The sequence below is a fragment of the Branchiostoma floridae genome, chromosome 8, assembly GCF_000003815.2.
Source record: "Branchiostoma floridae strain S238N-H82 chromosome 8, Bfl_VNyyK, whole genome shotgun sequence".
NCBI lineage: Eukaryota > Metazoa > Chordata > Leptocardii > Amphioxiformes > Branchiostomatidae > Branchiostoma > Branchiostoma floridae.
Window position 1 is genome coordinate 10,952,488 of NC_049986.1, and position 23,083 is coordinate 10,975,570.

The following is a 23,083-nucleotide window of genomic DNA, read 5'->3' on the forward strand; positions in this document are numbered from 1 at the left end:
CATTTTTGGTATCATGAGAGATCTTAAAACTCAACCTGATTACTTCTGACCTATCCAAATTACCTCCTCTAAGACAGTCATGATAAAGTTGCATGTAGTGTAGTTAAATATTGCTGGATTTGTAAAACATGAAAAAACTAGAGTTCGGCGACCTCATACCTCCATGAAATTTTAGAGCTTTCGTAAATTTCATGCAATTGACTAACAAATTAACATAATTTATGCATGGTGTTGTTCATCATTGACTAACGTACACATGTCACAATTATAAAATTCCCATTATTAATCATAAAGTGGTTTTGCAATTTTTACATTAATTATGCAAATAAGTTCCTCATTACCATATTTGGTATCTGCTTTTATTCCACCTATCCTAATTAACATGTGTTACATGTATTGAGGTCCAGTTATTCAAAACAATGGAACTATACAATTTCCTCATTAATTATGCAAATTAAGTCCTCATTTGCATAACATGTATATCATTATGAACATCTTTGCCTAAGCTACCTGCATGCCTAAAATGCAGGCAATCCGTCGTTCCTTTCTGCAGTTATCCTCTTTGGAGTGTCTTGACAAAAACACCCCTGCAATTCCACAATTAAATGTTAGGGGGCTGGAACTTGCCCCACTTGTTTATGGCACTAAAAGCTATCTACCACCTAAATCATGTCAAGACCATAGCATGTCTGGAACAAGAGATACATTGAAAAAACTGCTATGATAGAATATTCTCATTAATTATGCAAATGTGCTCCTATTTTGCATGATTAGTATCTTATCTTGTAAAACATTGTCTTAGGTACCTACATACCAAAAATGATGAAGATCCGTTGTTCCCTTCTTGAGTTATCCTCTTCAGAAGTTTTTGACAAAAATGCCCCTGCTATCCCAAAACTAAACGCTAGGGGGCCCAAACTTATGTCATTTCTTCCTGAGCACAAGAGCTATCTAATACTCAAAAATCGTGACCATAGCATGTTCAGAACACCGAGATAGCAAAACCGGAAGTTGTGCTGCAGTACCAAGGGGAGCCGCTAGGGGGCCAAAAATCTAATCATTTCCAGCTTTTGTCACACACTACCAACAGACCAAGTATGAAACCAATCCACCCAACCGTTCTTGAGTTATCTTGTTTACACACACACACACACACACACAAACACACACACAAACGCAGGGTAAAATATAACCTCCATGACATTTCATGGAGGTAAAAATTAATGTATATTGTTTTATATGACAGTTGACCTAAGTATTGAATGGATTGCATGAAACGTATGACATAGGACTAAAATTTTCAAATAGAAATACAAGTACACACATTTACAGCTCATTAGTGCACCAGATATAATCCCGATTTGATAAAAAATTGTACGACTTTTGATAGCGATTGAAATGCATGGAAAGGCCTTGAATTTAGTGTTGAAGCATAATGTATCGTTGTAGGGTACAGTTTAATCCGGTATTCCCTTGCTAAAAGGCCATTTTCCTCCTAGGCACTTTTACATGCCCGAGCACATGATCTGTTCCAACCGTCTTTTCCGGTAATCAATTTTGACCTAAGCTTGATTAAAAGTCCCTGTCTTCTGTGGCACTAGAGAGAAAGCAGTATAGCCAGCAGGCTTTTTGCCTAAGGCATGCGTCATGGCATCATTTGGACGCTCTGTTCTTAAAATAACAAGAAATTGGACGCACTAGACGCCCTTACACTGGGGAGCAGACCCTCTGACAAGCATGAAATTCTAATTGACCAGGGATTCCACTACAGTGATTTTGCCCCTCAAGATAGCTTAAATGCAACTTAAAATTCTTAAAAACTCTGCACTATGGTAGGTGGATGCCACCTGACCCCCTACAATATAGTGGTCCCTATATCACTTACCGCACGCGCGACTCACCAAAAACTTTGGACCCCTATGATAAAATCCAAGCTGAAAAGATGGTAAGGTACATGTAAATGGTATATTCTATATTACCCTCATTTCGGTGTCCCCTTGCTAAAAGGCCATTTTCATCCCAGGCACTTCTACGTGCCTGATATAGCATTATCTGTTCCAACAGTCTTTAAGACCTGGTGATCGATTTTGACCTAAGCTTGATTAAATGTCCCAGTCTTCTGTGGCACTATAGAGAAACAGTATTGGCATCTTGAAACAAGAAACCAAGGACCTAAAAGAAAAAACTAATGGCCATTGCCCTACAATACTGTAAATCTTTAAATGTTCGCATTGACGTTTTTGCGTGTAATCAAGGACACTCAGGTAGGTTTTCTGTGAGTTGCTATTTTTAATCTATTTAGTTATTGTTTGCTCAATAATATTATCAAAATTGAAAAATGCCTCCTTTTAGCATTTATGCCTAACCCAAACTACAAAATTAAGTCTCATTTTAAAACTGCTCGACTTTTAAAATGACATCTGTATAGATCTACCAAGTGAAGTTCAAATATTATGGATGAAGTTTCTATGAAATTTTTTTTTTTAAAGCATATCAGTGCTTTATTTTATGGACAATGAATGTATGTAGAGTACATTGTATATTCTTATTTTTATCTTTCGCTCTGGTTATACTTTAATTGCTTAAAAAATTTATTTCCTTGAATATTCAAATACATTATTCTTTATCACATGATGTTAAGTTATCTAGGCCAGTTAGTCAACTTTCTAGCAGAAGCCAAGATTGTAGCATCATGATAAATGTAGTGCAGAACTAATGGTCTGAATCTAATCTTCTTAATTTGATTTTCTTATTTTCTCCCCTCTGGAGTGAATAATGACTCCCATGGGAATATGTAACAAATCTCCCAGCAGTGACCTGAATCTGACACTAACATATTATTTAACTTAGTCTTTATGTAGATATGTAGGTGGTTCAATATTGGATTAAACCTTTAGTCCAAACCCCAAATTTACAAGGAATTGTACATGTTCCTAATACGTAACAGTAAAAACAGAATTCCAAGAATATTTTTTTTGTTACAGAGGATTTTGAGGCATGAAAGATACATTGTACAGAAAATGGTACTGTAACAATCACTTGGAGGTAGAAAAAAAAAGTCTCGGGTATTTGGCTATTTTATTCAGCCCATTAGCCATCATACATAATTTGTAATGTAAGACCTCCACTGTCCAAGTTTTTTTTTTACACAATGCAAAATTGCATGTTATGAATTATTTTTATATGCACATCTGGCAAAAAGCATGCAAATAGCATGTTGTGTTTGGTATTTTGAACTCTTATAGAATTGCCTTGCTGAGCCAGATTGACTGTACAAGCCATTTACAGAGTACTGTAAATGCAGAAACTTATGCGGTGGTTTAATGTTCGCATTTTTCGCAGTGGCCACTTCACCGTGAACTTAAAAGCACCGCGAGCATTTTTCAATGGCAGTAAGAGACTACAGTGCATGGTGCTACTGTGCATGGTGCTACTGTGAATTTAAAACCACCGCGAAAAGTCCCTTTTCCCGCAAAATTAAATCTCTGCAAACTTAAATGCATTTACAGTATCGTCAGGGAAAAGTCATCTCTCATGATCACAGACTTGAGAAATGGGACAGAGGCTATCACTATGGCGATGTCGTGCCGGCTATCTCAGTTACAATCTGGTAAATGGATCTCACAGTGCAGCGACCCAGACAGTCTCACTTGGAGTCATTGCGCTAGAGTAACCCTATGTTCAGGGCCAAGTTTAGACCTTTTTGCCTGCTGTTCATGGATATAATATTATGAAAAATGATAAAATATCGGGCACAAACTTCCTAGAAGAAAAGTCAGAGCTCTGACTGAGCTTTCTTTTTTACAGAAGGAAAATTGAAGTCATATTCAGTCTTAGAAGACCTAAATCACATATTTTGCGCAGAAAAAAGCCCCCATTTTAGTCTAGCTGGTTCCCCCCAAAAAATTGCATGTTTAGTGTGTTTTAAGCTTGAAACAAGCATCTACTGGTTAAATCAACCTTAATAACTTAGGCTGTGTAGTTTTAGCTGTAATTTGAATTTTCCCCATGGTTCTGAAAGTAGTCAAAATGCATAATGTATTTGGTTGTCATTAAATCAAACGTAGGGTGAACTGAATGATATTAGGTTGTACTGTTAAACCCCTTTGATTTGTTAGTCAATTTTTACACGCTGACTAAATTGTATATGTCAGAGGTCAGGGCAGATTTTGATCTCCTGAATGATTTAACGACACCGCCACCGGACTATCCATGGGAACTACATGTAGCTACTGTCAATTCACTTATTTTGGTTCTCTGGGATTTCGCTTCAACGTAATGGGGTTTGGGAGGTTTTCGCTATGTTTTGAATTTGCAGTGTCAAAACAATATCAGTTTGATGTTGCATAAAGTTGTGATTTTGGGGTAAAAATGCCAAACAATGATAAATATTTCAAGATGTACAGTATCAAGATCAGTGTGGAATGGTCTAGAATATTCCATAGGGTGATGGAGAGAACTTCAAGGCTCATGGTTCTTTGTTGAATCCAATGCACTGCTGATGAGATTAGAGTAAACCCTTACTTACAGAAACCCAAAATGAAAATGACCACATTACTCATTAGTTCAGTACTTTGTGAGTTAACTACCACACTATAGGTATGTCCAAGACCTGTATGTGAGTACTCACAAAGAAGTCATTTTGTTTTTGTTATGAGACACTTGAATACATGATTTTAATGAGAATGACAGCAACATTTCATATGTCATATGTTTGCTGATTGTGTGTCAATTTTGATTATTAATAATAGAAAATATCCCTTGTGTTTCTACAGGTGAACATAGCAATGACACTTCTGTCAGGGGACCCCTGCTTCAAAGCGTAAGTACTGCCTTTTTTCTCAATTTTAGGTCAAATATACACCTTAAAAGGGCATCTATGTAAAATTTAATATTGCTCATTATGTTTTTATTTAAATGTAAAAAAGTTAGATATTAGAAGATACCATAGTTTGCCTATTTCGGACACTTTTCAAAACTCGACATTTTCGGTTACTGTTATCAGTGCTTAACTTTAAACGGGAATAACTCGCCAACATAAAAGATTTACATACAATCATGACCTTACTTTATTTATAATTCATGCCACTCCTCCATTTCTAAATTTGCAATATCTAATTAATCTAACCTCTTTGCCTCCTAGCATGTCATTGGCTTGTTTTTGATTGCATGAAAATAAAAATGAGATCTAAATGTCAGTAGGGGTTAATTGCATGGTACCCCAAATAAAGTAGGCCCTCTGTACACTTTATGATTAATCCAACTCTTTGCTAAGTGCTCTAGATAGTTCAACTGTCTAGGCTCTAATGAATTCTTTGATAGACAAGCATACAGTAAAGGAATTTATGTTTTTCATACAAAATGAGTCTTGCTATAATTGCCTTTGCCAAGTTTTGGGCAGTGTTTGTCTGTATCTGTGTAATACATTATGGTCTCATTGATGTATTACTCCGCGAGTGGGTACCCTAAAATAGATCCGAGCCCAAAAATAAACGGCTGCATGGACGAGTGTTTTTAGCGATGAGAAATTTCCTTTGAGCCAGCGGAACTGATCTCAACAGTTAGATTGGTGACAGCTCGTTTGTAACTGAAGAAATTAGCAGGTAAAGTTTTGCAGCCGCGCGCTACCCGGTAGGTCGGAGCTACACAGGTACACAGGTTCTGAGTGGTGCGGTTGTACACTAGCAGCAAAAAAGTGCCTTTTGTGGGGATTAACTAATCGTAGTTTGTAATTGCTATAAAAAAAAGAACCTACGTATAGTTGACGTTGGCAATTTTTTCCCACGATATAGGTTAAATGAGCTCAAAATAGAATGAAAAATCTGCTAAAATTTTACTTAGCTTCATTATGAACGCGGCCATGTAAACCACGAATTATAACATAGAAGTCTATGGGAAAAAGAAACTCATCAATGAGACCTTATACACGATAACTTGACAATGCGTGGATGGAATGGCTTCATACTTAGCAGGTTACTACGTATACAATGTAGGTACGGCCTAGAAATGATTCAATTTTGAACCCCCTTGTGACCTTCTTTGGCACTGCATTGTCATTGCATTTTAAAGTGCACGCTGTTAATCAAATAATACGTTAGACTACTTATTAGGCTGAAGACATGTGATAGCAAAAATAAGCTGATTACATATAGAGGTGCCATTACTATGGATAAAACACTGTTTTAGGGAAGCTATGATCATTTAATATTGTACATTACAGTAAGGCAGTGATGGAAGAACTGCTCTTAAGTGTGATCATGAGTGTTAGGAAATGGTGTCACTAATGGTAGATTAAGGGGACTTAGATTAAAGCACTCTTACTAGAGGTCTAATTTAATGCTTATCATCAGTATTCAGAAAGAGCAGATCAGTGTTAAGCACTGTTGGGAGGAAGCTAAGTGGTATTCCTCCAAATAATTCTTAAAGTGGCTCCTTATACATGTACAAGTCATTTATTTTTGTATCATCATCAATTCTGTTGTCATGTACTTGTATACTGTACAGTTGATGTTACACAATATCCCAACTGTTGTATCTCTGTGTCACTGTGAGAGTAACAGCAATGTTTACCAACTATACTACGTTGTATTCTCAAGTCAAAGGTGTATAGAAGATTCTAAAGCTGTTTTAAGAAATGTAATATTAAAAAAATATTCTCCTCTCTAAAGAACTTTTAAGAAGCAAATAGTGCAAAATATAGTAACAATTGAAGAATATAAAACAGGAATGCATAAATAAAATTCCCAGATAAAAAAGAAAGGAAATATAAGAAGAAATAAGTGTAATTTAAAAAAAATAACTGCTAAATTTGCCAGACCAGTATACAAAACTTGCATGTATACCTATGAATATGTTAAGTTGAAGCTAATTGTTATCTGAGTAAACTGAAACCTGTATTCTGTACCTAAATTTTTTGCGCACACACAGAGTCCTAGCCTTATTGTCAGCAATCTTTTCTTCCCTCTCAATCAGCCAATGCAATATCTCCACTCTGATAATAGATTTACCTCCAAGCTTTATTGAGTGTGTGAAAACCAGAGCCAGTCAATTATGGCGGCAGGTGGTTTATTTATAGATGGGATTCCATTATCGGATGTGTGTTTGCCCTTGGCTTGTAATAAGTAATTTACCTGGACTCTCAAAGTGATAAATGAACAGATCAATTGATCCTCTATATTCACAGTTAAACTTAAAGTCAGATCAGGTGATGTTTGATTTGGCACTCTTAGGCCACACAAATTTTATGATCAAGTTGTTGGTTTGGGGACATTTTCTATGTAAAATTTTATCAAGAATGTAAAAATGTTCATGATAGTTTTCCGTTCACAGTTTGGTGCTGACAACTTGACCAAAACTCCCAAAACTCCAAACAACCACAGGATTTTCTTGTAATCTTTCTTCTCAGCCTACAAAATTGTGCCCTTGTCCAATGTAGCTCAGTAATTGGGAACACCTGTTTCTCACAAAGGAAAAAAAGAAAGCCATTTAATTTAGTAGAATTAAACTTTAGGCAAGTAATTTCATTGTTGCCTGTGTACTTTTAAGTTCTAAAGATGTTGTTGTCGCCACTCACAGCCGCTCCCCTCCCTTTTGTTTTTTGTACATCCCATCTAATCTGTAAGTATAAATGCTTTATACAAAATATAACAGCCTGGTTTGTGACAATCAGGATTTTAGCTAGGATCTTATTATACTATATTTATAGGGGGTCAAAATATCTTGGCGGTAAGTGATTTAGGCGCGACTATTGTAGGGGGTCCAGGGGCATCCACCTTCCATGGTGCAAAGAATTGTAAGTTTAAATGGTGCATTCTAAGGCTAGGTATCCTTAGGCGAAGTTAGGGGCAAAAATATTGTCACAGAGGTACTGTTACCACAGATCTAGTGGCATCCCTGGTCAATCAGAATTACATACTTGTCAGAGGATATGCTTCCCAGTGTAAGGGCGTCTAGTTTGTCCAATTTCTTGTTATTTTAAGACCATGATACCATGACCCATGCCTGGCTAAAAGCCTGGCCATGATGAAAAGTGTTGAAGACAGCGCTAGAGAAGTTCAGCCTTTTTCCTGTATCGATCGGTCTATATGACGGATTGCTTCCTACCCAGATCTGTTAAGGAGTGCTGGAGATGTTAATGGGATCTTAGGGGGTGGCTGTTAAGCCTGGAATTGGAGATGAAGTGATGTGTCTGTTAGGTCAACTCAAAAGGAGCTTTCACAATTTATCTGGTACTGTTTTATTAGACAGCAGTTTGACATTATTAGATAGCAGTTTGACATTTCAATATTTGCAGCCCAAAATATAAGAGAAAGCTCTGCCTGGTTATAATGATATGCAGTCCACCGTAACAGTATTGAAGATGTTCGTGTGTCCAAAAAGTTGAATTATGAAATTGCAGTGATAGAATTTGTGGTTTTCACAATGTCAATGTTTTGCAAGGTAAAGAAAAGACAGATTTTTGTAGGTCATCGCTAGTATCCGTGGATAATTGAATTCCGCCCTTAATTAGCCCCAGAGATAAGGATATAGGAGTGTTATCCATCAACTCTGCCCAGCTCTCCTCCTCTCTTAGGGTGTGACTGATTACTAGGAATCACAAGAGGAACACAAAAGAATCACAATCTCCATTTGGCTATTTCTCCTGCATTTTCTCTGTGCTTTGACTATTAAACTGAGCTTTGGAAGTGATGGAAACTGATGTGATATTCCATTTCCGTATCCGAAATGCAAACTTTGTTGAGAGTGGGAGACTCAAAATGGATATGACACTTTTGATGGCGTAGAACTGGGGATCCAAGGATCTATAGTATTGAGCAGGCCAGCACCTGTCCTTCAGTCGTTTGAAGGAATTTTGAAGCTGGGGACTGAAAAAAAGTATTCCCCATTCCGTCCCCTGGGACAGACAAAAATTGTAAAGATATAAAAAAACTGAAACCCATGACTGTGTTCTTCTTCACCAAAACAGATGCCATTGAACAGCTTAGTCTACAAGCAAAATTTGCACCTCAAAATGCAGGAAATAGTGTTTCAGAGGGTCTTGATTTTAAAATTTTCTGGGACCCAGACCCCCTAGAAATGACGCGCAACGTCACGCCATGCCTTCGGTGCTCGATAGGATTCCCATTCAAAATCAAGGGGACTAGAATGAAAATGATTTCAGGCTGGCTACAACCCTGGTATTGAGTGATGGTTTCATTGTTCCCTGTTGTGCGTCCAGGCCGGACATGAAGCAGATGGTACTGCCGGGAGAGCGGATGGACGTCAGTCTGCAGCTGGACTGTAAGGCTGACGACGGCGGCGGTAGCCTGGCCTCGGGAAGCAGCGGCTTCGGGAGTCTCCCCAGGAGAAACCGTCCCAGTGTACTCACTTCAGGTAGGTGGTAGATACAAGTCCTTGATTGCCAGTGGTCCCAAGACCTTTCCTTGGGGAGCATCTGATGATACTTGAGCCAGGACAATCAAAGAAATCGATGATCATTAATATCTCAGGAAAAACTGTCTTAGTGTAGTCACTTCAGGTGGTAGAACTACAATATACACTCAGTCTTTGATTGAAAGCCACGCCTCAAGTATCATTAAGTGTTCCCCAAGGAAAGGTCCTGGGACCACTACGGTTCATTTTGTACCTAAATTTCTATTTATTTCTTTAATGTCATTGACATTTATTCATTCATTAATTTTAAAAAACAGTTTATCTGATAAGCTCATCTTAAGATCATCTGCAACAATATTGCTAGTACCAAGTAAAGCGCTTCTTATGACCTATAACTTAGAATATCTTAAAATGTATGCTCATGCTCATTCCTCAAATTACTAACGCTCCCACCCCCATTCTAGGTTTGGTATCTCCCAGTAGTGATGAGCTAGAGCAGAGCCCGGTATCGGAGGATGTGTTTGAAATGGGACACTCCAGGAACTCCAGCTATGCCAGCCAACAATCCAAGGCCTCTGACTACAGTAGCACACATTCTCGATCCTCCAGTTACACTGAACCTGGGCACTTCAGGTAAGGCATAGGGGGTCCCACAAGGAATGATCCTGGGACCACTGTTTTTTTTTCACTGAATGAATTTGTTTAATTGAAAAGGCCTCTAGAAATGCAAGTAGCAGCAGTACATGTCTTCCCGATACATGTGCCTGTATCAGTGCCTCTGGCTAGAGTAACTTAAAGTGTACCCCAAGGCGATATTCTGGGACCACCACTAAGTTCATCAATTGATCAGTTTGATATTTCCCAGAAACCCAACCCACAGTATATGTATTACTTCAGGTTAATGCAACTCCAGTAGTAGCAGTCCTGTGCCACTGGATCTGGCAAAAGTAACTAAGTGTTACCCAAGAAATTGTTTTTGGACCACAATTGTCCATTTTTGTATATAGATGAATTATTGTATTGACAACTTCAGGCCAGTACTCCAACAGTAGCCTCTATTAAGTGTTCCACAGGGAATAATCCAAGGACCATTGCTGTGCTTTTTGTACATGAATGATGACAGTTATATTATCTTGCCTTTTCTAAAAACCCAAGCCATGCAGTAGTTCGTGCAAGTACTCTTACTAGCAGTTGCAGCCATCTATTAAGTGTTCCCCAAGGAATTATAATCCTGCATGGGACCATTACTTTGCTTTTAGTGTACAAATGATCAGTTACATCTTGCTCTTCCCTGAAACCAAGTTCGGTCAGCACTCCAGCAGTAGCAGCAATTTATTGAGTGTTCCCCAAGGAATAATCCCGGGACATTTACTGTGCATTGTACTTGAGTGACCAGTAATATTATCTTGCCTTTCCCAGAAACCCAAGTCACAATAGTTTAGGCCAGTACTCTAGCAGTTTTAGTCATCTATTGAGTGTTCCCAAAGGAATAATCCTGGGACCTTTACCGTTCACTGTACATGAATGATTTTTTTTTAGTTATATTGTCTTGCCTTTTCCAGAAACCCAAGCCCCAGTAGTTCAGGCTAGTACTCCAGCAGTAGCAGTCATCCCTTAAGTGTTCCCCAAGGAATAATCCTTGGGCCATTGCTATGCTTTTTGTACATGAATGATCAGTCATATTATCTCGCCATTCTCAGAATCCCAAGTCTTTAGGCCAACAATAGCAGTAGTAGTAGCAGTAAATTATGGAGTGTTCCCCAAGGAATAACCCTTTGGCCATTGCTGACCTTTTTGTACAATTCATGTATAAGTAAAATTTAAGATATTATGTTGCCAATTCCAGAAACCCCAGCCACAGTAGTTCAGGCCAATACTCCAGCAGTAGCAGTCTTCCCGAGACCTGTGCCAGTGGCGACACAGTAACCACGGAGACGGCGGGGGTCACGCCCAAGGCTCCTGTGCGCAGGGTAGGTGGTGACCGGCTGCTGTTGACAGTGTGCAGACATCAACACGACATTGTGAGAATGACAGCTGTCAATCATCATTATGGGTGGTGACTCACACAGCTGGCTGTTGAACCATTAGCACCAAGTCTCACATTGCTTAATACTGTCTGCCTTTCCAGTGCAGTCGTGGCATGTAATGCATGCAAATCTGGATAAGCCATATCACAGTTCTGAATGCACATGTGCCATTGTGATGCTATGCGGTCTGGGTCCAAGTTTATGATCCTAGGAAAGCTCAATTAGGGTTACTGGAAGCAGTATTCAGATCCTATAGATCCTTTTGACAGGTGAATTATCTGAAGATTCTTCCCATAGTTACAAGAAAACTTTAATTGGCTGGTCTATTTCTGGACTTGGACCTAGACCCAGAACTGTGACTCACAGTGTGAGTAATTAAAACCATTTGCATGGCTGACCATAAACACAAGTTAGTGTGGTTGCCACTTGTAGGTAGTAGATGCAAAAGCTAAAAAATCTGGTGTTGGAAATTCGAAAAGAAATCACTCTGCAGGTGTACCCATCTTGCTTATGAATATTAGTTAGCTTGCCTCATTTGGGCACAAGCCAATCAGAGAACAGCACCATCCTATAAATAGTATAATTCAAATGCCCAATATGGTGGGTACAGTATGCAGGCTGACGAAATTTTCTTTTTTTTACAAAGAGCATGATGGTTTCTATAATTTTGTGTTTTGGCGTATGTACAAGAAAGGGGTTTGAATCTGTATTTTCTGTTTGCCATGTATTGGAGCTTTTATTCTCAAGTTTGAAACTAACACCCTGTATTCTGACTACAGAAGCATAAGGAGGCAAATCAGCAAAGAAGAGTGGACGACACCAGAGTGGACGCCGATGACGTCGTCAACCAGATCCTGGAATCGCAGGACTTCACTGCAGACATGAGTACCGAAGGTACGTGATGATTTACATGCTGTATGCCAGCAACAGTGTAGCAGCTCCCCCTATCTATTTTTATCAGTACTGCACCCATTACATCACATTGTAGTACATTGTAGTTCTTTTTCTTTGTCTCCAATGCTTTCACTGTATAGAGAATCTTTAACTTGAATGCACGATTTTTCTTCCTACAGATGATGAAGGTTTAAGACTGTTTGTGGCCAAGGATGGGACAACAGCACTGAGCAGCCAAGAACTCAAGAACAGGTGGAGATATTATTCACAGTCTTACTCCCATGATATTGTTCTCGCAATTATAAATTGGAAATGATTAGTAGATGTAAGTCAAATTTCACCCCCGGCCATTAGAATGGATGAAAAAGGAGTTTTGATATCCTCTACATTAGCCTGTAACCTCTAAGCTATTACCTTTCTGAAGATTAGTTGTGCAGGAAATTTGATAATAGAAGTGAAATCAATCTTTTTAGCTGCTGACTAGAATGAAAATAAAATGAGTGTTACTTTTCTTATAATTATACTTATATTTTACTTTTATTTTCTTTGAACTAATGAAAGACAGTGTAGTCTGAAAATAGTTTATCATCCAGCAGTAAAGATTGGTTTAACTTTTTTAAGCTATTGTACCAGCTCAGGTGCTCCCCCTATCAGATTCTGTCAGTACTGTAGATGTTAATGCCTTCTTTCCCCCACCCACTTCAGGATATCGGCTGGTGCTTTTGAAGCAGTTATCTTTGAGAACAGATAGTTTCCTGACAGATCTGAAGACTACAGAGAGGCGAGACAAGCAGGCTACAGAAAGAGAATAATTTTTCTGCAGTGATTTTGACTCCCAGTTCATACATATGGGAGAAAGAAAATGCAAATGAGGTGTCACTAACGCAAAGGATTATGGGAAATATGTGGCTGTGCCATTGAAAATGAAGTTACATTTGAAAGATGATTTGACAAGTTGGTATATTTTGATAAGTGTGTACAAATAAATCAATAAGGTTTGTAAAATAGGAGCTTGCAAGAACGTTGTTGTATGGAAGTTCTGGTGGAATAAGTAGAAAAAGAAAGAAACTTGCAAACTGTATGGAGGAGAAAGAATAATTGTTTTTGTGCCAGACTTTTTTGTTCAAGGTGCCCGTCATTTATGAACTGCTAAATCATGTATTTTATGGAACTGCCATCACTACTGTAACATGCCGCCAAGTTGTAATACTTTACTAATACGGCATACATGTATTTTAGTATGGAAACATTGTACATAACGATAGCACTGTAAAACTTGTATAATCAGGAAAAACAGTGGAATTAAGTGTGATGTCTGAGTATCTTTCTATCCAATGGGTTAGCATTATGTTTATCTTACAAATTAAATGACTCTTTTCTGTGTTCAAAGTAGAATTTCATCATAAAATTTGTATGTGACAGCTTCAAAAATTGCCCTAAAAAAGGATAACACATTTTCCTTTTTTTCATTATCAATCAATATTTCTTGATGGAATCACAAAGTATTTCTCATGAAATTTGTAGTATTAGAAAAAGTGTTCTCTGGAGTAAAATCATCTGTTGTATTTTTAGTTTTAATTTCTTTTCTTTTTCACTCAAAAGGTCTATTGTAGTAATAATCACAGCTTAAACAATGGGTAAAGTGAACATTACTTTTCCATGGACACAACTGAATTACCAGTGAAAATTTTATATTTAGGAGAATAGGATATGATATACAGCATCTTGTTTTTTTAATGCTGCACATTGGATACAAAGATGCTGAGTTTGCAGTACATGCTGTGAACAGAATACAATACGTGATACCTGGCATGTTTTAGATAGGAACTAATCTGAATGTTATTCCTTCTGTGTTAGAGAGATTAGTGCCAACATCTACTAGGTAGTTACAACATGATGAGGACACACAGTACACAAATTGAAGGGCATTCTAATGAAGTCACTTGGTTCTCTTAAAGTTGCTGAAGAAGGCCTAAGAAGACTGTGAACCAGCCTATAATATCTTCTTTGTAGCTGGTTTGTATTGAGTTACTGTTAGCCTGTCTACCGGCCGTCTTAGGGCCTGTTTTCTGGAACAATGTTGTGACTTGGCCAAGCCTAGTTGGGATTAACTGCTACAAAACTACGCTAAATTACTACAAAATAAAACTAAAAAGTAGTTTCAGCCAAAAAAAGCTGTTGTTTTTATTCATAGCTATATAATGTGTTGTGTTTCATTTGAGACTTTTTTTTTTCAAAATTTACTGTTTGGTTCTTTCTTTGCGTAGCCCGATTATCATTGAAAATGATAGTATAATACTTTCTAATTTGGTTTCTGATTTAAAACCTGTGAGGTAATGATAATAGCACTTAAAATTTTTGTAAATTATTTTTTGTCCTTTTTTGTTGGTTTTACTATTAAACGAGAACCAAGGGGCTGCATTTGGTTTTTCCATGTTAGTCAATTTCTCAATCAACTTTGCCTGAAAGCTATAGGATTTGTAGTTGCAATAATTCTAACTTAGAGATGTGGAAAAAAATTACAACTACAACAGCACAACCAAAACTTCAAGCATCTTTTAAAAGAAGTGAAGTGTGTACAAGTGTGTTCTCATCAATAACAACGGAACATAACTCATTTGGGGAGTAGAGTTTGTAACTAATAACCAAGTGTTTGTAATGTTTTATATTTCCTTCTACAATTTGATGCTTTTTTGGTGGAAGTTTTTATATAACCTACAGAACTTCCAAACGACAATAATATTTCAACACGTTGTATACATTGGATATGATTATATATAATACTGTAAATGATGACAGTGTGCTAGCCACATTGTATACTGGAGTGATGATATGACTTAATTTTTTTGTCCGAATGATGATATGTAATTATGATACTAATGTTAATGTATTAATCATGCTATAGTGAAGTTAGAATCGGCCCGTTTTTGTGTAACACGTTATGATATGTCTACCCGCTGGCAGGGGTTTTGTATTTAGTGCTGCGCAAATCTTGGTTGCCATAAAAGAAGACATTTGCAACAACTGGGCTCACCCCTTGGGCCTCGCCAAAAATATTTCATTCACTACAGTATGTAGAAAATTGTGCTTGCCTTTACTACCCTGTATAATGGATTCTTTGCAAAGATGGAGTTTTGGTGATCATTTTCGACAACAAAAAAGAAGACGTATGACTTGTAGATTTCTTGACGCAGTTACATTGTAAGCTTTGTGATAGACTGAGTTTGCCATGATTTTGAAAAAAAGCCAAGTTTTCTACACTAAGTCTTATAGTACTACCAGGTGGCCACAGACTTCTTGTGTAATGTTATATACATGTACAAGTAGTTATCAATGACTGTAACCATCAAGAAGAACCTATTAATTTTTTTTTGTATTCTTGGTTTTGTGGAGATAAAGTTTGCAGGTAGTACTAAAACTGTCTCTCTTTTCATTATTCATTCAGAGAGGTATTGTGTTTTGTATACGTGTCTGTTAGCTTGTGTGTGTTTCTGCGTATTTTCATTTTGGCTAGTCATGTTCATTGTTGAGTGACAGGAGACGTGATTTAGTGTTGTCAGGAAACAGGAAGTGAAGGTCTAAGTTGTCAGAATTAGTTATTTACATGACATTGTATCGACCTTGTTGTGACAACTGACAGACATACAAAGTTTTATCAATAGAAATATCTGAAAAATGAAAGTTCCCTATCTTAAAGTTTTAGGTAAACTTTAAATTAACAATTATAATATAATTTAAATTTATAGCGAGTGGAATATCAGATACTACAGGTGAACACTACTATAAAATACATGTAAGCTAGGCAAATCACAGGGAAAATGTTTTTATTTTCATTTGCTAATCATAAGACAATCATACATTTGACAACTTATTTGGGTAAATAAGATTACTGATATAACTGATTTGCATAATCAACGTTATACATTGAGAACATGTCAACTTTTCCTTAAAACATTTGTAATATTCACTGATAATACCACCAGGAAGGCGCATTTCATGCAATGATATAATAACCTCGAGGTACTGAAAAGAAAAGAAAATAATTACAAAATGTAACTGTATTGCACTTTCCTACAACTGCATGCACTCATAACAGCCTGAAAATAAATTGCTAACTTGAAAACACATTGCTAAGTATACATTACACAAGGCACCATTGGTGTCTATCTATGACCACAAGTACAATAAATATTATGATGTTTAAAAGTCACTGTAATACCTGGTAGCATTCTTATGATAACGTCTATCACATTTCCAAAATCTATAACTAAAATACATGCCTTATTCATATGCAGAGCATACATGTGGGTTGGTTCCTACCAATCAAGTGCACAATATTTGTATTGTATGTGATTTACCAAATGTATTCAACTTCAACAAGCTCTTCAGTTTTAGGAAGTTAGAGCATGAATGTAGTTTGCCTAGAAGTCTATCAGATTCCTAACCCTAAGCTTTCTCATAACCTTGGTTCCCATTAAGACCACATAACTGGGAACTATTCCACTGGTAGCAAACGTTGTGGTAATTGCTTAAAGCAAGGAAAGCAGTCAGTAATAATTATATAATTCTTTGCAAACACTTTACCTACATACCCACTAGGCTATTGCACTGGGTATTCCCTGGCATAGATGCTTGTGCTGCATGCACATGTATTGCTAACTCTTGAAATATCTAAGGTAAAGGTACATGTATTCATTAGCCTTTTTGATAACATTGCTCAGCTGAACTCCTTATGCTACCGGTAGATCTGCCTGGAGATAACTCCTGCTGTAAAATCGACTGGCAAAAACAAATATTTACGGACAATCATCACCATGGTTACCATCGCCATGGTTACACAGGCCCGTCGTACTCTGGCCTCTCGTACTGCGAGGGTCTCTCGTACTGGGAGTACAGCACGTCGGGATTGTTTCCCCGGCAAGGCCCCAGAACAAAGCAGCACCCGTCCCTGATGAGACTCAACAGCTCGGTCCACATGTGGAGGTGGGGGATCATGTCTCTGCCTTGCTTGTCTCTCACCGTGTGGAGGTAAAAAGCACCTGGGAAGACAATGGAAATATGATCACATTGTTCAATACAAACCTCTTACTTCCATGTCCAACTGGCGCAATGGCCTAGTGGGTAGAGTGTTTGCCTTGCATTCGGTAGGTCGTGAGTTCGATCCCCGGCTGAGTCATTACTTTAAAAATGGTACATGCTGCTTTCTCTGCTTAGCACTCAGCATTCGGGAAAGAGTATGAAAGTTGAACACACACCACTACCAGTGGACTAGCACCCTGCTGTAGAGATTGCGTTGTGTGGCCCAAGGGCTATTGAAACGGTGATGGGCGCTGCCCTATGCGCCATCAGGCACGGGAAGGACTTTAACTTTTAACTTTAACTTCCATGTCCAATTTGTCAGTGAATTTTACCAGGATACAATAACTGTACAAACAAGTATTTATCGGCCGAAGCAGCCCTTGAAACCTACATTTCCTCTACAAAATGGTTCTTCCTGTTAAACCACTCAGACCAATACTGTTAACGGTAACGTCAAATCTGCTACTTAATACTTACCTGGTCCAAACCTATATATCAAATTTAACTTATCTTCTTCTTATGAAGGTTTGTCTTTCGGCTTAACCTTGTTGTTTCATTTGAAGTATACGCTAACCATTTGATGGTCAGTTATGTGTATTTTAGGAGAAGTGTAAATGTACATAATATGTGTTGGCAACAAATATCAGCTAAGCTACCTGGGTTTGCCATGTATTGCATTGTCTGCAATTTCAATAAAATAAAAATATCAAGGAGGCAGTCTGGATCAGAAAATCAGCTCCAGTCATGAACAGAGATGAGGGGGGGATACAAGCTGAGCTATGTTTGGGATAGCATTCTCACTGCTGCAGCGCCACCTACATTTGTAGCAGCAAGAAAAATGTACATCATGATGTTATTTGTCTACCAGTCATTCTATCCTGATGATGGTGTCTGATAGACATCAAAACGTTGGAAGTAAATACTCCTTGCTTGCGCCTCAAGAACCATATCATTATATCAATATAAATAATATTGCCAACTTCATGAAGTTATTTACGGAAAAATGAAAACAAACCTACCAGCAGCAAAGTAAAAGCCCAGGGAAACTGTGAATATGATGAGTAACACAGATCCCGCGCTCAGGTCTTTGAACCCCTCGCAGCCCGTCACACAGGCACAGGGCGTGGCCATCGTCATGACAACCGTCCTGGTGTCTTCCTGGTAGCCTTCGATGTCAAGGTCGAAGATGAGGCCACACTCAAGATGGATGATAGTGTGACGGACATCCCCCAGCTCATATCCACCTAGTTAACAAATTAAAGTTACCAGTATCAGTGAATAGTTTTAAGAGTACTGTTAATACATTTACATGTTGTAAGTTTGTCAGATTTAAACTTGAGTAAAGGGTTTGCTGTGCTTAAGAGTTTGCAATCATACTGCTTAAGTCACACATTGCTACACTAACACAAAGCCTGGAGCCTTAACAAACAGTGGGAAACTTCACCTACCATGATTACAGTGTTACATAATTATGTTTGTGCCCAATCTTAATGAAAAGATAGCTGTAAATGGCTGAACAAGATTGATGTTAACACTGAGGTGAGTTTTTAACACTACTAGTACTAGGGGTACAGAAACTACCGAGAGAACAGGTACTAGTACTACTTAGGGTATGAACACTAGTGTTGGTCTTTCCAAGTGCTTAACTTTCATATTTAGGTAGGATTTACTCATCTCTAGTCACAGAACTTTATTGATATTTTTGACCTGTACTTATCAATTTTTACATTAGTACCAGTACACAGCTTTGGTACGTAGCCCTAGTACAAATACAAACCTGTATAAACAAGATCAATGTATCCAGTATCGTTGTTGTAAACAAAGTCAGAGTACAGGTGCTCCCCACAGTTGTAGTATGTGTCCACCCCTCCCACCTCCCTGTACATGCACACTGCCACGTTAGCGCACACATCAATTCCGTTTGGTTCCTCGAATGGTAGGCACGGGTTGAAGGAATAAAAGTTCAAGTCCCTGAGAAACAGAAGGAGAAACATAATACATCAAGGTGAGGAATAGTGGTGCGTACCTAAAGCCCTGAATTGGAATTGGACCTAAAAATGTTTAGTTCCAAGTAAAAAAAAACCTAAATCCTTTGCAAAGTCCGAACTTGCAAAAAGCTATCTGTCACTTATATTCCCTTTTTTTGTTCTAAACCATCTAAAACCTTCCATAGACAGTGAAATTTGCACTGGAAAAAGACAAAAAACATTTCGTGTTTACACTGGCTGTATATAATTTGCATGTATTTTTCACATCGCATTTCAATTCATGCTTACATGCAATTTTATATGCACCATCCCCCCTACCCCTCAAAAAAGAACACTTTCTAGCGCACATACAAAATGTAATATGCAATGATGGATCCGGACCTGAACCTGAACTGCTGGACCTGAATCCGGACATGAACCTGAATATGAGTTTAGGTACGCACCACTAGTGAGGAAGGTCTCACACATGATCTAGGTTGAATACTATGTTTACAAACTTTTAAGCTGGATAGACATTTCAAATTTGTGCTACCTAAACTCAGGTTCAGATTTAGATTTAGATCCAAAAGTTCTGAAACTTCCTGTCTTGCATACTGATAAGCAACACTCTTTCAGATACAATTGTAACTTACATGTATCCAACTTTATTTTCGTAAAGTAACATGAAAAGAGTGCAACACTACGAATTTCTAGTAATCTGTAATGCTTTAGATACTTTTTCATCATAAGGGAAATCTTGAATGTAACTTTTTTTAAAGCCTTGAATTTGTTATTTCTAGTAACATTAAACTAACAATCAACAATTAAGAAGATGTCTTTAAGTTTAAGGCTCTGAAATTATTTCAGAGGTAGCATTAAGAACATTTAACTTTATGTGACTTGACTTACTTGACAAACTTTATGTAGACCTTATTTATTGTCAACAATGTTGTATTAAATATTTGTATGAAATTATGCACACCACTTCTGTTACATACAACAAATATTTACTAGTTACACTGCATATATGAGGAAGTTGTCAAGAAAAGGTTCTGAACAATTTACCAGAAACAAATCCAGGGAGGTTGAGAGAACTGGTTGACCATGTACATGCAAACAACATGGAATTCCCTTTTCTGTCCATCCTTTCAAAATGCGACAGATGAAACAACAGCCTGTTCCTGAGAAAATAGAATTAATCTTCTAATTTATAATGCTTTGCACTTTATACATGTACTAAAGTTATAGCAATTAACAGATTTCTGTGACTATTTTTACAGTGATTCATATGAGAGTTGATATTCCACTAATGACTTTTACAGAATAAACTGATAACAATGATAGTTGTCTATTTTGATTGAACAAAAAGTTAAATTGATTTTTCACATTATTAATGATCTTGTAAATCAGATCCTATATCATTGATTTAGTTTAATTTTTTTTTACTTTATTTAATAGTAATTACTAGTACTACATCAGATACAAAAAAAATCCACATCCATACACATGTCTCTTAGACCTAGGAAAAAGCTATACAAAAAAACATTACTACAAGAGGCAAGAGGTGTCAAATATTTACGTATGATAACAATTTATCCATAACACTGACATCATGACACTGATTTGCTCAGAACTTTTGCAACAATGTGACAGTCAATTTTCCAATTGCTTCAACCCCCTTTTGGATTTCATCCGAGTGCCTGACCCCCCCTTTGAATTTCATCCGAGTGCCTTGACCCCCGTCTAATTTCATCCGAGAGCTCCGACCCCCCCTTTATTTCCTCCAAGTTCCAAATGCCTCTTATACCCTTTTTATTTCATCTGAATAACCTTCCCCCTAATAATTTTCATCCTAGAACCTTGCCCTTACAGTACTGTAACTATGATTGGAGTAGAAGTATTCAAACCAAGATTTTCTTGACTTTTTTGTACAAAAACCCATATCCAGACTTTTCTTGACCCCCCCCCCCCCTTTCAAACGAAATCCAAATCCAAGAATTGCTTGACCCCCCTCAGTAAAATCCGACCTCTTCAACCCACCCCCTACAGTTATTTTTTGGAACGGCCCTACCGTGCAATATTGTTGCAGCATTGGGCTGTTCCAAAAAAATAATAATTAATAATAATAAGAGGGGGATGGGTATCCCCACTAAGTCCAAGAATCACCCCACCCCCTATTATTTTCGGGGGGAGCCTCTACCAGGCTCCGCGGATCGGTCATTTAATTTGTAGAAAATGTCACAGAGTCTATAACGATAGTTCACCTTTATCGGTGGAGTGACCTTTCTGTTGTCTTTATAAACAGCACATTTAGGAGTATTAAGTCAGACAGTGGTTTCAAATTTGCAATAATTTCAAAATGTTCCGATTTGAAAACGTCGTCCATCGACTTTATGTCCCTAAATATGTTTTTTCTTACAAACAACGAATATAGGTTACCCTCGGAAAAGGTGAACCAGCGTTAGTACGATAGGGGAGTTAGACTCAGAAGAGTACGTTTCCTAATGTCGGTAAGTAAACGTACTCTTCTGGCCGGCACCCCCCCCCCCCTACCGTACTATAGACACTTTTTGTCCAATTTCTACAAAACCTAGACCTGGTAGAGGCTAGGGGGTTCGATTCGAACGGTCCATTTCCTGACCTGCCCTGTTCATCATACACCATCGGTTCTCCGACTTGTGCCAGTGTTATGAGGTCTATCCCGCCAGACCCGTCCGCCATCTCACAGCTACACGGGCCCGTCTTCACGCACTGCATCTCCCCACCAACCCGCGTCTTCTGGAAGGCAAGGAACACCAAGAAATTACACAAAAACCACGAGATTCGCAGATTTTCCTTCGTGTTGGCGGCCATGTTGGAATCTTGTAGAGGTCATAGGTCAAAGTCTGACTGGTCAAAGGTCACCAGCTGACGACGTGACACTTCCTGGTTGTTGCAAGACTCATTTTGTGGTGCTCCTATAAAGCCTGTGTTTTGAGCAAAATGGTAAGTAATAACTGAAATATTATTGAATGACATTAAACAGAAAATTCAACTTCAGAAGCTGTCCAAAAGATGATTGGCCAAAGGGCCTGTTGTACCGCGTATATTGTTGAATTTATCATTTGTTTGTTTGTTTGTTTGTATTTGCATACCCTGTAAACTAAACCTCATAGCGTTATTATCACACCAGATTTGTACTCAACAGTGCAAGCTACAAACCCAGACAGATCTATTTAATGCAATGAGCACACTGGTTCTGTCAAGTGTGATGGGTTCTTTAACATGTTCGAGGTGTGGAACTCACTCAAGTACAGGACCTAAGCTTTGGTTAGAAGTGTCAGACATCTACCAGAAATTGAAGTCCTATGTTTGGGATAGCCACACCTTGAGTATGTTTAAGCAAGGACGTTATATGAGAAATTGGGAAATATGGAAATCGGGGAGTAATTCATATATAAGTGTCAATTGCTTTCTTCACACATGAATCAAAGCTTGATGAATAGCTTGTCATATAACGTTCTTGGTTTAGGAACCCATCACACTTATCGAAAATAGTACCTAGGGGCCAATTACTAAGTACTTTCATATTGAGGTCAGCTGAACAGCGGCTCCAGACCTTAATTCTACATTACATTCAGCCCCACCTATTGTGAGTTCCTTGCAATTCAGTCCGTGGCCGCAAAGAAAGAGTCAGAGATGGCCCTGTAACCCAATAGTAACAATATTACATTTGTATTTATTGCTTTTCTGCAGGCGACAGGA

At 38.0% G+C, this 23,083-nt stretch overlaps 2 protein-coding genes across 4 annotated transcripts in view; one reads left to right on the top strand and one right to left on the bottom strand.

Annotated features, from left to right (window-relative positions):
• The window catches only part of LOC118421413 (protein FAM102A-like), a 51,456-nt gene extending 35,745 nt beyond the window's left edge, over positions 1-15,711 (top strand). Inside the window, exons 5-11 of one of the 2 annotated variants that reach the window (XM_035828682.1) lie at positions 4,776-4,822; positions 9,218-9,372; positions 9,837-10,005; positions 11,219-11,393; positions 12,179-12,293; positions 12,473-12,545; positions 12,999-15,711. In XM_035828682.1, coding sequence (XP_035684575.1) covers positions 4,776-4,822; positions 9,218-9,372; positions 9,837-10,005; positions 11,219-11,393; positions 12,179-12,293; positions 12,473-12,545; positions 12,999-13,044 — 780 coding nt within the window. In that variant the 3' untranslated portion in view covers positions 13,045-15,711. The remainder of the gene's footprint in view (positions 1-4,775; positions 4,823-9,217; positions 9,373-9,836; positions 10,006-11,218; positions 11,394-12,178; positions 12,294-12,472; positions 12,546-12,998) is intronic. The other variant, XM_035828684.1, reaches the window with a different exon arrangement.
• A 1,227-nt stretch (positions 15,712-16,938) lies between these two features.
• Positions 16,939-22,319, bottom strand: LOC118421415 (cation-dependent mannose-6-phosphate receptor-like). Of its 2 annotated transcripts, XM_035828687.1 has the most exons (5): positions 21,981-22,131; positions 20,405-20,520; positions 19,150-19,343; positions 18,392-18,616; positions 16,939-17,332 (listed from the first exon to the last, which is right to left on the bottom strand). In XM_035828687.1, the coding sequence occupies exons 2-5, from the start codon at positions 20,449-20,451 to the stop codon at positions 17,127-17,129; spliced, it is 672 nt and encodes a 223-aa protein (XP_035684580.1). In that variant the 5' UTR covers positions 20,452-20,520; positions 21,981-22,131; the 3' UTR covers positions 16,939-17,126. The 2 variants fall into 2 exon arrangements, with proteins under 2 accessions (XP_035684580.1, XP_035684579.1); XM_035828686.1 differs by lacking the exon at positions 20,405-20,520 and having other exon boundaries at positions 16,944-17,332; positions 21,981-22,319.
• Between the last annotated feature and the right edge of the window lie 764 nt (positions 22,320-23,083).

Excerpts from the sequence above, each read along its gene's own strand:
- LOC118421415 (XM_035828686.1), bottom strand. The coding sequence starts at position 22,192 with ATGGCCGCCAACACGAAGGAAAATCTGCGAATCTCGTGGTTTTTGTGT. Across the intron at positions 18,617-19,149 it reads CATTGATCTTGTTTATACAG|GTGGATATGAGCTGGGGGAT; the intron begins GTTTGTATTTGT and ends TTTGTTAACTAG. Across the intron at positions 17,333-18,391 it reads GGGCTTTTACTTTGCTGCTG|GTGCTTTTTACCTCCACACG; the intron begins GTAGGTTTGTTT and ends TTGTCTTCCCAG.